At 55.2% G+C, this 13,615-nt stretch overlaps 7 protein-coding genes and 1 non-coding gene across 8 annotated transcripts; 3 read left to right on the top strand and 5 right to left on the bottom strand.

Annotated features, from left to right (window-relative positions):
• Nucleotides 1-787: 787 nt before the first annotated feature.
• Nucleotides 788-1,611, bottom strand: BO86DRAFT_380420 (YbhB/YbcL family Raf kinase inhibitor-like protein; the record flags this gene model as incomplete). Its single annotated transcript, XM_025670719.1, has 2 exons — nt 788-1,368; nt 1,431-1,611. The coding sequence occupies 2 exons, from the start codon at nt 1,609-1,611 to the stop codon at nt 788-790; spliced, it is 762 nt and encodes a 253-aa protein (XP_025526414.1).
• A 2,468-nt stretch (nt 1,612-4,079) lies between these two features.
• On the bottom strand, nt 4,080-4,161 carry BO86DRAFT_t178. The gene has a single exon. It is a non-coding gene; the product is annotated as a tRNA-Ser (tRNA).
• Nucleotides 4,162-4,290: 129 nt separating this feature from the next.
• On the bottom strand, nt 4,291-5,224 carry BO86DRAFT_420013 (RTA1 domain-containing protein; the record flags this gene model as incomplete). Its single annotated transcript, XM_025675173.1, has 3 exons — nt 4,291-4,715; nt 4,769-5,017; nt 5,074-5,224. The coding sequence occupies 3 exons, from the start codon at nt 5,222-5,224 to the stop codon at nt 4,291-4,293; spliced, it is 825 nt and encodes a 274-aa protein (XP_025526413.1).
• Nucleotides 5,225-6,710: 1,486 nt separating this feature from the next.
• On the top strand, nt 6,711-7,187 carry BO86DRAFT_400821 (uncharacterized protein; the record flags this gene model as incomplete). Its single annotated transcript, XM_025673730.1, has 2 exons — nt 6,711-6,899; nt 6,972-7,187. 2 exons carry the CDS (start codon nt 6,711-6,713, stop codon nt 7,185-7,187), a joined length of 405 nt encoding a protein of 134 aa, XP_025526412.1.
• A 644-nt stretch (nt 7,188-7,831) lies between these two features.
• On the top strand, nt 7,832-8,806 carry BO86DRAFT_315934 (alpha/beta hydrolase family protein; the record flags this gene model as incomplete). Its single annotated transcript, XM_025668110.1, has 1 exon — nt 7,832-8,806. The coding sequence occupies one exon, from the start codon at nt 7,832-7,834 to the stop codon at nt 8,804-8,806; it is 975 nt and encodes a 324-aa protein (XP_025526411.1).
• Nucleotides 8,807-9,162: 356 nt separating this feature from the next.
• Nucleotides 9,163-11,116, bottom strand: BO86DRAFT_364848 (67 kDa myosin-cross-reactive antigen like protein; the record flags this gene model as incomplete). The annotated part of the gene is made up of 2 exons (XM_025670028.1): nt 10,326-11,116; nt 9,163-10,243 (listed from the first exon to the last, which is right to left on the bottom strand). Exons 1-2 carry the CDS (start codon nt 10,832-10,834, stop codon nt 9,163-9,165), a joined length of 1,590 nt encoding a protein of 529 aa, XP_025526410.1. The 5' UTR covers nt 10,835-11,116.
• A 438-nt stretch (nt 11,117-11,554) lies between these two features.
• BO86DRAFT_400818 (RING finger protein) lies at nt 11,555-12,240 on the top strand (the record flags this gene model as incomplete). The annotated part of the gene is made up of 3 exons (XM_025673729.1): nt 11,555-11,742; nt 11,795-12,001; nt 12,075-12,240. 3 exons carry the CDS (start codon nt 11,555-11,557, stop codon nt 12,238-12,240), a joined length of 561 nt encoding a protein of 186 aa, XP_025526409.1.
• A 126-nt stretch (nt 12,241-12,366) lies between these two features.
• BO86DRAFT_390298 (FAD-binding oxidoreductase) lies at nt 12,367-13,580 on the bottom strand. The gene is made up of 3 exons (XM_025672346.1): nt 13,147-13,580; nt 12,570-13,101; nt 12,367-12,501 (listed from the first exon to the last, which is right to left on the bottom strand). Exons 1-3 carry the CDS (start codon nt 13,279-13,281, stop codon nt 12,374-12,376), a joined length of 795 nt encoding a protein of 264 aa, XP_025526408.1. The 5' UTR covers nt 13,282-13,580; the 3' UTR covers nt 12,367-12,373.
• Between the last annotated feature and the right edge of the window lie 35 nt (nt 13,581-13,615).

The raw sequence follows: 13,615 nt of genomic DNA, 5'->3' as shown, positions 1-13,615 counted from the left end.
CCTGCACCTGCACCTGCACCTGCACCTGCAACTGCAGCGGCACTGGCGCTGGCACAAGTGGTGGACGAGATGAGCCGAGACGAGCGTAAGCACCAGCCAAGCGACAGGGATCGTGGACGGGCAGGCTGGCAAGTCCGACGTGGCGGGGTTCGGTGTTTTGGCGAGAATTAAGACTCTAAGACTCTTAACCGCACGGCCCGGCCCCTTATCGAGGCTTACTCGGCTTTGCTCGTGGGCTGACTGGAGGGGTCAATTGGGGGCCAAAGCGTTCCATTGGCCGTGGTGGAATACTGATATCCACTTTGCTGTTGATTGCTAGTAGTTCCACTGGGTTTGAATTAGAATTCAGATCGGTGGATTTGCGTGACAGGATGGAGATGTCTCGGAGGGGAAGAGTTAAACGAACATCGTACGTTCCTGTGGTGAGGAGTTGTTTGAGTTTGAGTTTGACAGGATAGCACTGGAAATTACTCCGTAGACAATAGATAATCATAATTTGCCTAGAAGGAGTGAATCCCCGAGGAAGAATTAAGACATTTGCTTCTGCTGGGGGCTGGCAGGCTAAAGTAGGGCTAGCGAGGCTAGCCCCAACGCCATGCAGGTTGCTAATGCATTCCCCACTCACACTATGGATGATGGTTAAATTATTACTCCAAGGGTGCGTGGAAAGTCACCGGGCGCAAGCGAAGCAATGCCATCCCTTCTCGCTTCTCTAATGATTAGATTATTGTCCAATCGTACAGTACAAAAATACCACAGTCAGACCACCCACACCCCTCACCGGCAATCATACTGCCACCATCAACGCACCCACCACCACCACCACACTCATCAGATAAGAACCACTCTGACCCACCTTGGTAGCCGCCCCCTCCTGGGTGCTGCTGCTGGTCGCTGCGCTCCCCGTGGCCGTGCTGTTGGCAGTGGTCGTGGTGCTGGCACCCGAGCTCGTCGCAGTCGAGTTACTCTCTGCAGCCTCCCGGAAGTAATTGGCCGCGACGGGCGCCCCCAAAGCCGCCTCCTTGATGAACTGTACCAGCGGGAAGTTGACCCGGTTGTAGGGGGTCTGCGATGTAGTCGCCAGGTAGGGCGAAAACTGCTTGGCCACGGTGAAGTTGGCGGGCTGCTCGAACAGCAAGAAAGTGTAATTGTGCGCCGCCCCCGCCGTGGGCTCCGGGTAGAAGTACGTGCAGATCGCGTCCTCGGTGCTCGTGTTGCCGCTCGTGGTCAGGTTGACGACCATCGTGTGCATGCCCACGTACAGCGGGTTGGTCTTGTTGATGTCCGGGTCGACCATCATGAAGAGGTAGGGTCCGCTGCCGCTGAGGGTGGTCTCGTTCAGATGCACGGTGGGCGCATTGTGTGTGACTGACAAGTCGTTACTTTCAACTTCCATGCGCAATGGTGTCCATAAGGGAGAGAAAGCTTACCGGAGGAGTTCAGGTTCACGCCGGGGGTGACTTTCACGGCCGTGGACCCAACAGCATACGAGACACTCAGAATCTCCGACGGGTCTCCAACCGTAGCTAGTTCGTCCGGCACGGTTTGCACCGAGGCTGCAATTGCGCAGGTTGTGGCCGCCAATGCGGACAAAAGGGATGAATAACGCATATTGAGGATGAAGTCGGAGAGTCTGTCAGGCGTCGCAAGGGGTAACTGAATTTGTGGGTGCTTGTGGAATCAAATATAATGGGATATCGCTCGGCCCTCCGCTCCGATCTCCTAACGGCCGCTGCGTTAGACGCAGGGCGGGCGTGGATACGGACTGGGGCATGTTCGCGTGTCACCGGTTTCAGAACCCCGATTCTCCACTCTTGGCTTGTCGGGGAGATTGTGGGCGTCAGGAACGGTGCGCCACTACTATGGAATACCGGGGCATTTGCCTACAACAGGTCTGTAGTTCCACCTCCGTCTCCGATGGATGTTTCCATGGATGGAGTCCTAGTCTCGGTCTCATCTAGTCCGGTGTATTCTGGCCGGAGTGAAATTGGAAGCCCTCTCTCGCGAGGAACTAACTCCTATCCCGCGTGATCCCTGTAAGCACTTACGACAATAGCGCCCATCAGCTCGAGACCGAAACATTTGAACGGAATAGATTGCATGAGGAGGTAATTTGGATTGGTAAATTAGGGAATGCCGACCATAGAGCCTTTGTTTACCAATTGGTGGAGCGGGCAATCTTGTTTAAGCGATCTGGGATGGAGAGATCCATAATGAAACTAATACAAACATCCACATATTCTCTCTGAGGCACGTTACGTGGGAACTAAGCAGTTTCGAAGCAAATACTACTTAGAGGTGGAGCGAAAGCACCGAGAAATCTACAGTGGTTTCAAGCGGAATTGCAACAAGAGTCGTTTTAGAAGTAATGTCGCGCAGACCGGGTAGGAGATGATAAATACTTCTAGGGTTGATAGGGTGACTATGCATGGATATGTGCAACTTGATGCTGAGAGGCACAATATAGCAATGAGAAAAAAGCAAGAAGAAACCAAAAAAAAAAAAAAAAACAAATAAGCCTCTAACAAACCGACCTCAAGAGAAAACTGCCGATTCATATTATAATTTGGAAAAATAAGCATGCAAATCATCGACCGCAGCAGTCGCCCTCGCCAGCTGCGCCCTTGGAGTGGCCGCCCCGATATGCGGCGTGCTGATGACGTTCAGATTCTCCCAGAGCGCCCCATGCTTCTCCTGACTTGGAGGCTCCTGCTCGTGGCAGTCCAGCCCTGCCCCCAAAGGTGACCTTCGGATAGAGCCCGCTCGAGCCCTGCCTCCCCGCGCCGTGTTGATGAGGATGGCATCCGGCTTCATCCGCTTGATCTCCGCATAGAAAAGCATCCTACGCGTCTCCTCCGTCAGCGGCACACGTAGCGACAGCACATCCTCGTGTGTGATCACCTCCTCGACGGAACCGCTCGTCGGGGGACAGCGCCAGGCCGTTCGGGGAGACGCCGTTGGCGATTAGGCAGTCGAGCCTGCCCCCGGGGGTGAGGCGATACACGCAGCCGGTGGGGTCGGAGAGGCCTGTCTGGTCTTGGTCCGTGAAGTAGAGGTCGCCCGTCGAGGAGATGGTGAGGTCGTTGGGGCTATTGAAGCGCTCCAAGTTGCGGCGGGGCAGGAAAGGGCCAATTTTGTTGGTGGCGGGATCGAAGAGTAGCACGCCCTGTGGTTCCATCCTTTAGTTAGTGGTCGAGAGATGCAGTGGATGCACGCATTGCACGAGGGTGAGGGGGTCATACCTGCTTGTAATCCGCCAACACGATACACCCGTCCTCACGCACCACTAGCCCGTTGGCCTCGCCGTCCTACCGGACACATTCGCTCACGTTTTTGTCACCATCCACCGGCAGGATCCGGCCGGGATTTCTTCGACAAGACATGTCAAGCCGTGGGATGCAACAGGGGTGGGAATCAGGGTTGGGGTAAGCTGGGGAAATATGGGGAGAACAATGGTACGATGGAGAAAATCTATATCTCCCATGCGTCCGTGGAAAGATGAAGCTGAGCAAGAGTTTGTAGACAGTAACCATCACGATGGGACTCATTGCAGACGCGAGGAAAGCCATGCAAGATGCCCCAAAAGGCACATTCAACTGCCATATTCTGTTTTGTACATGCGTATGCGCTCTCGCAGGTGTGTCAATGGGGTTTGATGAGGGTAGGTGGTATTCTTCACCTAGATATTGCTTCACCTACAGAGTCTGGAACGCTGACTTGTCCTGTCCATGCCAAGAAACATCGCTTCTCTAGTCTCGCAATCTCACTTCAAGGCTCGATTTGGTCTTGACACGCAGAGTCCAACCCAGTACTCCAGTACCAAAGGCTGGATCGTCTCGATCGCCACGGCCGGTGCTGTCTTCGGATGCCTTGGGGTAAGAACAACCTTGAAACAGTGCTCGCCCAAGGGCAGCGGTCAGGGAGTGGAATATATTGCTGCTTTTTGGCTTGCTTCTGGTCCCCACAACGGCGATTGTCTGTTTAATCAGGCATCGAGACACAGACAGTCCATCCAATTCATGAAGCTATTCCCGCAAAGATCCACCCAGCCAAACCACCAAGAAACAAAAAACAAAAAACGACAACAGTCGGATTTGAACCGACGCCTCCGAAGAGAATAGATTTCTAGTCTATCGCCTTAGACCGCTCGGCCATATTGTCTTTTGTTGAAAAGGAATCTAAACTGTATATCTATGTTCCAAAAACTGCAGCAGCTTGAAACAAACGAATCAAGGCAGAATCCAAAATAACGACCGCGAACACAACGCAAAATTCCCCTACCCAACACCCCTAAACCCTATCATACAGCCGGTCCATCTCGGCGACAGTCTTTCCGCGATCGAGAATCTGGCTCGGATGGTACGCCACGAAAATCCCCATCATGATCAGCATAAGCGCCGCGTCGAAGACATAAGCGTACGCCTCATGGCTCTGCAGCGACCCCGTCGACCCCTGCGCATACTCGACGACGCGATAGAGACACCGAATCAGAATCAGCCCGCTGGCCGCGTACAGCACCCACAAGTATCTCCTCCACGGGACGCTCAACGTCATCGCAGTCGACGTCGGGTTCGCGGTGATGCGCCGGTGGAAGACGACGGCGACGGTGACGAAGAAGCCGAAGAAGAGGATCTGCACGACCAGGCCGACGATGATCACGTTCTCGCCCAGCTTGAGCGTGCTGCTGGTCTTGGCGCTGGAGAGGATGCCACCGCCTGCGACACGGTCAGTTTTGGATCTGCAATATTGTCTGGGTGGTGCATCGTACCGCCGCACTGCATCAGAAAGGCGAGCACGTCCCCAAGGACGAAGATCTTGGTCATCCAGCGCGCGCGGATCAGACTCCGCGAGTCGCCGTCAGTTAGGGTGACGATGCGGCCCAGGATCATGTAGATGGAGGCGGCGAAGAGCGACGGGGCGATCAAGATGAACAGGCTCTGCAGTGCGTAGGGCATGACGGTGTAGTTCGGTTTCTGGTGGGCGCTCACGGCCCGCGCGACGTACCCGATGGTTTCGACTGTCGCGATTGGATTAGCTGAGGGTTGAGTCGGATAGAAGAACCGCAGCTCATACTTAGACCGCCGATCACAAAGGCAGTGAAGAAATATGCGCGCTTTCGGATCAGTAACCAGAGGTGGTACGCGGTGGCACCGAGGAATAGGAAAAGCGCCAGCAGGGCGCACGTCACAGACGGCGTATAAGCATAGAGGGTTGTTTCCGCCATTGGGAATTGTTTTATGGACGTGTGAATGTAAGGTTGGATTGAAGCCTCTGTCTAACACCCATCGTCGAGATAGATGGATATATATATGTCCACTCTGAATACCAACTTTTGCATCCAAATTTGCGAGTACGCAGGCAGCAGTGTATAGATCTACAGAAAAAACTCTAAAATTATCTAAGAATAATACCACCGAAAGATCAAAGACGAAACAGTCTGTGGTCCAGTGCGTGTTTTTGGGAAAAAGAGCTATAGTTAACCGACATCGTGGCTCTAGACCGTCTGGTGCGAATACGAAGCCGAACCCGAGCTCGAGATCACTCCTCGGAGATAAGATAATCGGGTCGAGGCATGCACTGTAACTATGTATCTACGCTTCCGTATTCGTGCTCGAACTCGCTTCGATTGCCCTGGTTCCATTCTTCGAAACTTTGAAGTTTGATGTTCAACGGTTTTCTCGTCTGCCTAAATATATTCATCACCAGCGCACTCCTGATGAAGACATAGGCTGGTCCGGACGCGGGTGGCAATAGAGGTCGATGGTAACGTTAATCGGAAAAGAAGAAAAGAAAGAAAAAAAGAAAAGGAAATGGACCATGTAGGATCTTCGACGCCGCTCAAGACTCCGTGCCTCTGAAGATGGCGTTCAGGAAAAGACCAGATAATTTCTACCTAGGGTATGGATACGATGCACTTCTTGCAAGGGGTATGTATATAAACTGGGAAGCCGCGCTAGTTCTCCCATCCTTTCGACTTTTTGTTTCCCAACATGACTTTACACCGAGCCATTCAGCGACATGAGATCTTGCTAACCGGTTTAGGTACGAAACATGCGGCCAACTCGAAAATCAAATCCTTCGGATTCTTTGGGGAGGCGTACATCGCTTGTGAATGAGCATTCAAGCACCCAACCGCCGAGGGATTACTTCGCCCTGGTCAGCCCTCTCACGATGTGCAGCAGCGTGACCCCTACCGGATAACTAGACTCCTTCGGCAACTACACTAGCAGGAAGTTGAAAAGACGGGCTTGAAAGATGGCATTGGGATATAGCAGAAGGCTGGCAAAGAAGAAGGGCGAGAGCGGTACCTGGTAACATCGACTTGGTAGCATGAGGGATTGTTTTCACCATTCTGCCTCCACGATCTTCATCTACATGGCAAGGGGATCGGTCATCATGTGCCATCAAATTCTGATGACAGCGGGTGGCTGGACCCTCCATATGAGAAGGACATCGTCCTCCTGGTACTCTGAGTGAATATCGCAACCAGAAGCCAAACCAATATATACGGCCTCTTCCCAACTGCGAAGATCATAAGAACAGATCTCTCCTCGTCACACTCCATCTCTCGCACACATAACGGTCATCATAAGCCAGCTCAATATCAAACTCTTCCTCTACTCTACAACTTCCCACCACCTCCACATCCCACTCACCGAGATCAACATCACTCATCATAATCAAAGCAGAGCCTCGACGCAGCCACCACAATGACCCAGATCTACATCCTCATCAACCAGCTCGCAGTCCTCGTGTTCACCCTCATCATGACCACCAACCTCGCCCCGCCGATCAAACGCTATCTCACTGCCATCACCGACTCCTCGCCCCTCGCCGCGGGCGTCCTCCTCTACTGCAGCGTGTCTTACCTGACCAACCACGGCCGCTGTGGCCTGCTCGTGTCCACCTACTTTGCACAGCTCTAATCGACCATCGCGACCGACTACCTGTGGAACCTCCTGTTCTGGAAGACCCTCCCTGCGAATGGAATGTGGGCCCGAGCACTGAAAGACGAGCTTTCCATGCGCAAGGGTCTGTGTATCTGCGAGGAGGCGGCGACAATGATCCAAGAACTTTTCGATCCATACGCGCGAGTGCTGCTGGTGTGCGAGTGGATGGGGCTGCTTTCCGTGGGGATCTATTCGACGGTCTTTGCGGGGAAGGCGGTTTGGCGGCTTCTCGGATGAGAAGGGGATACAGAATGAGGCTCAGAGGGGCGTGACTGGATCAACTGAGTTCGAAGGGGTGATATCAAAGGGATGGAGCGATGTATTTTGTTTATGTTATGGTGAGACGCGAGCAATGCAGTCGAGACACGCTGGCAGATGAAGGAGTCCGGGCCTGGCACTGGGCGTGACCATTTGTCATTCCATATGTTTTATTCGGCTTGCATGCTAATATGGCAGTTATTCTTACTTTGATGTAACCAACTAACCAGAATGAGACTGCATTTCTAAGCAATGGAGTTTATGGAGATGAGACAGACACCCTCGGGTTTTGGAACGGGGTTAACTCCGACGACAAGGCTCGCGGGTTTTGCCCGATCAGGACAAACTCGGTTGCATCTATCAGAACCTTAGATCCGATGCTATCCCCGATGGCTACTTGGATTATATCATGGCATTCGCGAGTTTCTCCTGTCTGGGTTTAGTGTCTTAGTTCTATACAATCTCACAGCGTCAAATTCCTACCACGAAGCCGAAGCATGAATATAAATACAGCTCGTCGTTCCATCGACATGCACTCCAACGACAGTTACCAAGGCACTCACAAAGCAAAGACGAAACAAAGACAAATCTCCAAGATGACCACTCCTGCCAACCTCCGCAAGATGCAAGACCATGCCCTGATCGGCCAAGCCGCGAAGATCGCCGTCCCCGCCCCCGAGCAAACCATCTCCATCAGCCCGGTGATCCTCCCGGCCCCAAACCGCATCATCGACCTGCACATGCGCATCACCGCCCCAACCACAGGCGACACTCCGCTGCCCATCATCCTCCTCTCGCACGGCCACGGCCACTCGAACCACCTCTCCTCGCTGAACGGCTACGGCCCACTGGCCCACTTCTGGGCCGCTCGGGGCTTCATCGTCCTGCAACCGACCCACCTAAGCTCCAAGTCCCTCAGCCTCGACACCTCAGTCGAGGGCGCTCCCTTGTTCTGGCGCTCTCGCGTGGGAGACATGAAACTCATCCTCGACCACCTCGCCCTCATCGAGGACCTCGTCCCCCTCCTGAAGGGCAGACTGGACCACACCCGCATCGCGGTAGCAGGCCACTCGATGGGCTCGCACACGGCCGCCATGCTCCTGGGGATGCAGCTGACGGACCCGGCTAACGACAGCACGGTCGACCTCTTCGACCCGCGCATCAAAGCAGGGATCCTGCTCACGCCCATCGGGAACGGCGGCGACGCGCTCAGCCCTCAGGCATACGAGATGTACCCCTTCCTGCGCCAGCCGGACTTCGCGACGATGCGCACCCCGGCGCTGGTGGCGGTTGGGGACGTCGACGCGTCGCCGCATTTGACCGTGCGTGGGCCTGAGTGGCATGCCGATGCGTATGTGCATAGTCCCGCGCCGAAGAGTCTGTTGACGATTGCGGGGGCCACGCATGGGTTGGGCGGGATTGCTGGGTATGATGCTAAGGAGACGACGGACGAGAGCGTGGAGTTGGTGGGCGTGGTGCAGCGGGTGACGTGGGCGTATCTGCGGGCGAGGCTGTGCGGGGACGAGGAGGTCTGGGAGGAGGCGGTTAGGGCTGTCGGGGGTGAGCTCAGGGGGTTGGCGAGGGTGGAGTCGAAGTGAGGGGGAGGTGGGTGTGGTAGCGTCAAGCGGTACAGTACAGTACCTGGGTGGTAGTGATATGTGCATATCGATTATGGGAGTACCTAGTAGTTGTGATGTGTTAGGAGATGGTGTTATTGCTGATCTGGTCTGACTTTGGAACTCTCTGATTGTAGTCTGGATTTGACCTGCAAGTCTACAAGGTGAACGGACAGCAGACCCTATGTAGTGGATGTGTGATTATCCAAAGAACAGGAATTGGTATGGGTATTTGTGCATTCGAATGATCCTACTAAGCCCTCTCCCAGCATTAAACAACCCCCCTCATTCCCGATCTGCAGGAAGCAAGCATCCTTGAGATAATCCCCACCACAAAACTACCGACAAGACATCACCCCTCCCTTCCGCCCATACCGCGCCGCCAGAAACGACTTATGCACCTCGGCCACATTCACCTTCGACAACCCGCCCATCAGCCGCTGCACCGCCAGCTGCGCCGACCGCACACTGTACTCGGTCATCAGCGCCGTCTCCTCAGGGATCTCCACGTACTGCCCCACGAGCGCCAGATTCCCCAGATCCGACGGGATGATATCCGGCCGATCGCCGGGGTCGCGTTTGAGGAGTGGCGACAATCCCAGCGGGAGGACGTAAGGCACAGTCCTGGCTTTAGAAATAATCTGAGCAGGTGGAATGTTGAGACTGCTCAAGACCTCGGCGAGAATCTCGTCGCCGCTGCATGCCGGCATGGGTTTGTTGATGTGGTGGCCCGGTGCGTCCGGGGTGAAGCCGTAGCCTAGGATAGAGCGGGTGGAGTCATCTCCCTCGTGCTGCTCCTGCTGGGGAAAGACGAGTTTCAAGGACCAGTTGCTTTCTGCGATGGTGGCATCAGCGGCGGGATGGGTGCCCAGGACGCGGTGGTGGAGGACGTTGAACTCGGCTTGCGGCAGGTGGATGACGAACATCCCCAGGCGGGACTCCGGGAGATGGGTGCAGAAGGAGGCTGGGTTGCCGCACTGCGACGATTTCTTGGCGAGGGCAGACCATAGCGCCCAGCTGGGATCGTCGAGCAGGCTTTGCGTACTGGTGGAGAGGGCGGGTGGAGGGCTGGCCGGGGTGCCGGTCGCGATGCCTGAGGCGGCGGAGCCGAGCGTCACGATGAGGATGTCCTCTGCGCGCACGGGTAAGACCATGGGATGTCCGCAGGGGTCAATCGCCTGAATGCCGCTGGCGGCGTGGGGGTAGCTGTCCGGGTGGAAGTTGATGTCGGTGACGTGGAGGTTGTGAAACTCCACACCCTGGTTGCGAAGGTAGGCTCGCAGCGGCTGGAGGACAGTCTTCCGCAGGGACAGTTGCAGTGGGTCAGCGATCTGGATGCTGTTGCCGATGACCTCGTCCAGGTATTTGCTGATGTACCGATGGAATTCGACGGCGGAGTGCGAGGGTCGCAGGCCGAAACTGAAGCCCGACATCACCCCCTTTAGCATCGGGTTCTCCAGCGGAGAAAGGATGCATCAGGGACAGGCGGGGTTGGGTTTACCTTGACGAGAATAGCCTCCAGAAGTAGGTATCGAAGAATGATTCATCGAACACCAGCTGGATGCTCATCCCTTCGTATGCTTCCTCATCCTGCAGGAGGAAGTGGAGGATGTCCTTGCGGTTCTTGCGCCAGACCTGTTTGCGGCCGAGATGGGCGAGGAAGTTGATGGGCTCCGACATGAAGGCCTCGGTGCGGTCTCTGGTGCATGTTGCAAGGGATTCGTCATGGTGGAAGACGGGGACGTCGAGGGGGTGAGGCTGATGCGGTTCATGGGCTGAGGCGCACGACAGGTCCTGACAGTGACTCGTACTCGACGTGATCAACCGCCTGCGTGTCGACTTGTTATTTCGGATCGTGCCAGTAGGCGATCGCTGGCCTTTTGAGTCCAGGATACAGATTCGATTGCCGGGGACCTTGGCTTCATTTATCAAACAAGAGGCAGCAACCAGGGACTCGACCCCACCACCTATCAACCACACTGTATGTGGTCGATGATTCTGAGTGGTCATGGTGGTGTACGCAGAACATGTGAGCTGTGGGAAATGATCTCCTGCTTGCCAACCGAGCCTGGGGATTGGCAGGGCCAGATTTATACATCTCAGCTCTGGGGAGGGGCCTCGTGATGGGTGAGTCAGGGCAGTCAGCTCCCCTACTTGTGAAGGCAGATCTGGAGCCCTGGTTGAGCAGAATAAGGCGTGGGCCGTCGCGGACACAGCCCAGACATTGGCCAGAACTGCCTGGGCCTTTGCATTCCTCTCGTCTCCAAATCAGCTCCACTGAGATCGTGTTGGGAACCGTTGCAAAACCGAGTCTCGCTCACGGAAAGTGAGAAGCGGTGAATGGGGTTGCGGCTTTGTAGTGGGGGGTCGCGTGACGGGCCAATGTATGGATGCGGCGAACCCAAACCATAAAACCCCGCGTATTGCACCCATGGCTACAGTCCATTTCCAGTAAAAAGCTGGAGCCTCAGCGTGATCTCCCCCTCCTTGCACCCCGTATATCACATGAGAATGATGAGCAGGACCCGGGGTCGGGTTGCTTCCCGAATATCAAGTCCCCCACCCCCAGCCTTCAGATCACTCACTATATTATTGATTGTTGGCTCGTAAAGTAGACAATGAATCGTACTCGACTTCTGTCGCAGGCTCCAGTTTTACGATCAAGATGAACGGCCGTGCTTCGCGAATACCTTCTCATGCAAAAGGTCGTCAAATTCCTACTCATGAACCATGTCACCGCCCATCGTACAATTACCAGCCACCAGCCCCAGTCCCAGCCCCAGCCCTAGCTCGCCGCCTTTGAAAGCCCCAGCCTGGATCCACGCCGAGTATGGAACCCTCCCGCCCAAGCAGGACGAGCTCCCACTGTATCTCTGCATTCTGTACATCATCGTCCTTTCGATCACGGTCTTCATGCTGTAAGTCATGCCTCGTTAGCTGAGTCCTCACGGCCACGCTGATTGCCACCAGGGTCATCGTCAAGCGACGCTATGAGGCAGACTTTACCCCCCCCAACACTGCTTTCGAGCCCATCCTCCCGTACACGAGTCGCAACTCGGAGGAACGACGGCTGCTCTACTTCCAGCAAAGCGTCGTGAAGGATCTCTACGGGGACTGGTGGGCTTCCATTCAGACGGAGCGGAGCAAGCTGATGGGGTATAACAACCCTGCTGTCTGGTAAGCGAGTGCCACGGATGTTTAGGATTGTCGCGTCTGCGATAGCAAGGCAAGCCACTGACGTCGTGTGTAGCCCCATCTGCCTGGAAGTCGTCACCAAGATGCAACTGATCTATCTGCTGCCATGCAAGCATGTCTTCCACGATCGCTGTCTGGATGGCTGGGTCATGAGCGGCAGGAACACATGCCCGCTATGTCTGGACATTATGGCGAGGTCCGGAAGGAAAGAGATCGTGTAAATAGTAGTGGATGGATATACCCCAGACGAGTTACAACAGAGCAGAGACAACGGGATTCTTGTATTGACTTGTACATATACATGGCTAAATGTCGGTATATCGACGCCAAGCATCACCAAACCCGACCGAGGAGCTATTTCCGCGTGTCTAAGGAGGTACTGTCCAAACTGCCAAACAGCCCATAGGGATCATATTGCTTTTTCAATTTCTGCAAGCGTGGTAGATCGTCCTCGCCAGAGTCTTCCAGTCCGAATTTTGGCCCTAAAAGAATTAGTATCGTACAGTAAATCAACCCCCGCGAGAAGGCACTGTGAAACGGTAGAACATACCACCATCCTGATGGTTTTTCGAAACCCCTTGCTGCCTCGACTTGGGGTATACCCTAAACACCAATTCAGTGGCAAGACCAAGCGCCCCTCCGGCCTGTTGCAGCGCCCAAAAGAGATCAGGCTTCTCCGTGCTCGACGTTGTGACAATACTCCCATCCGCCAGGACCATCTTGACACTCACTAGATTGTCGATAATCGGGCCAGGGCAACTCGTCAACCAGCCACTTCCTTCCAGCCCTCCATCACCTGTAGTATCGTCCCCGGTGGCCGAAACGACCGTGAGGCCAAACGCACCCGCAACGCCGACGAGATCCTCCCATCTCGCTCCTCCCTGAGCGGCCAGCGTGCGCGAGGCGGGGTCAACCACGACTTTCCCCATGCGCACCAGACTGATGACGATGCTCGCCTCTCCTTCCGGTGGGTTGGTCGTCGCGAAAGCTCCACCGTGGACGATAATCGGAATGTGGTGATGAGTCGCGTAGCGGAGCACGCGCGAAACCTCGTCGGTGGTCGTGGCTTGCACGATGGCGCCCTACCCCGGTCAATCATCACGCAGGTTGAGATTCAGCAGACGTACCGACTCGACCTCACTCAGCTCAAGACAACGAATGCGCTCCGCATAACCCGCATCCGCAGGCGTGTACACCTCCGCCCGGGTCTCCTGCAGCGTCGCTTTCAGCTCCAACGCGCGTCGGCACGAAAGACGGGTCATCTTGGCGATATCAGAACTACAGATACTCGGCTGGGTTGCTGCTGCTTGCTGCTACAGAGCTTAACCGCAAGCTTTCCTCCGGACAATGCCCACAGGATGTCGGAGGATTCCACCGAGCAGCGACCCCGCAAAAGAGGTGGTTCAGCGGTGGCGAAGTTTCCTTAAAGCCAGACGCTCTGACCCAACCTTATGCACTCGCGACCGAACAGTGGACCGTAGGGCATTACGAGCAGCGCAAAGTCTAACCCCGGTCGTTCCAGACCCATCGAGCAGACTCCGCATTTTGCCCGGGCTTCGGCTCCGAGGTTTGGAGTTGTGGCTTGGCAAAGGGTGG

The sequence above is a fragment of the Aspergillus japonicus genome (assembly GCF_003184785.1).
Source record: "Aspergillus japonicus CBS 114.51 unplaced genomic scaffold BO86scaffold_34, whole genome shotgun sequence".
Taxonomy (NCBI): domain Eukaryota; kingdom Fungi; phylum Ascomycota; class Eurotiomycetes; order Eurotiales; family Aspergillaceae; genus Aspergillus; species Aspergillus japonicus.
This window is presented reverse-complemented; position numbering and strand designations above follow the sequence as displayed.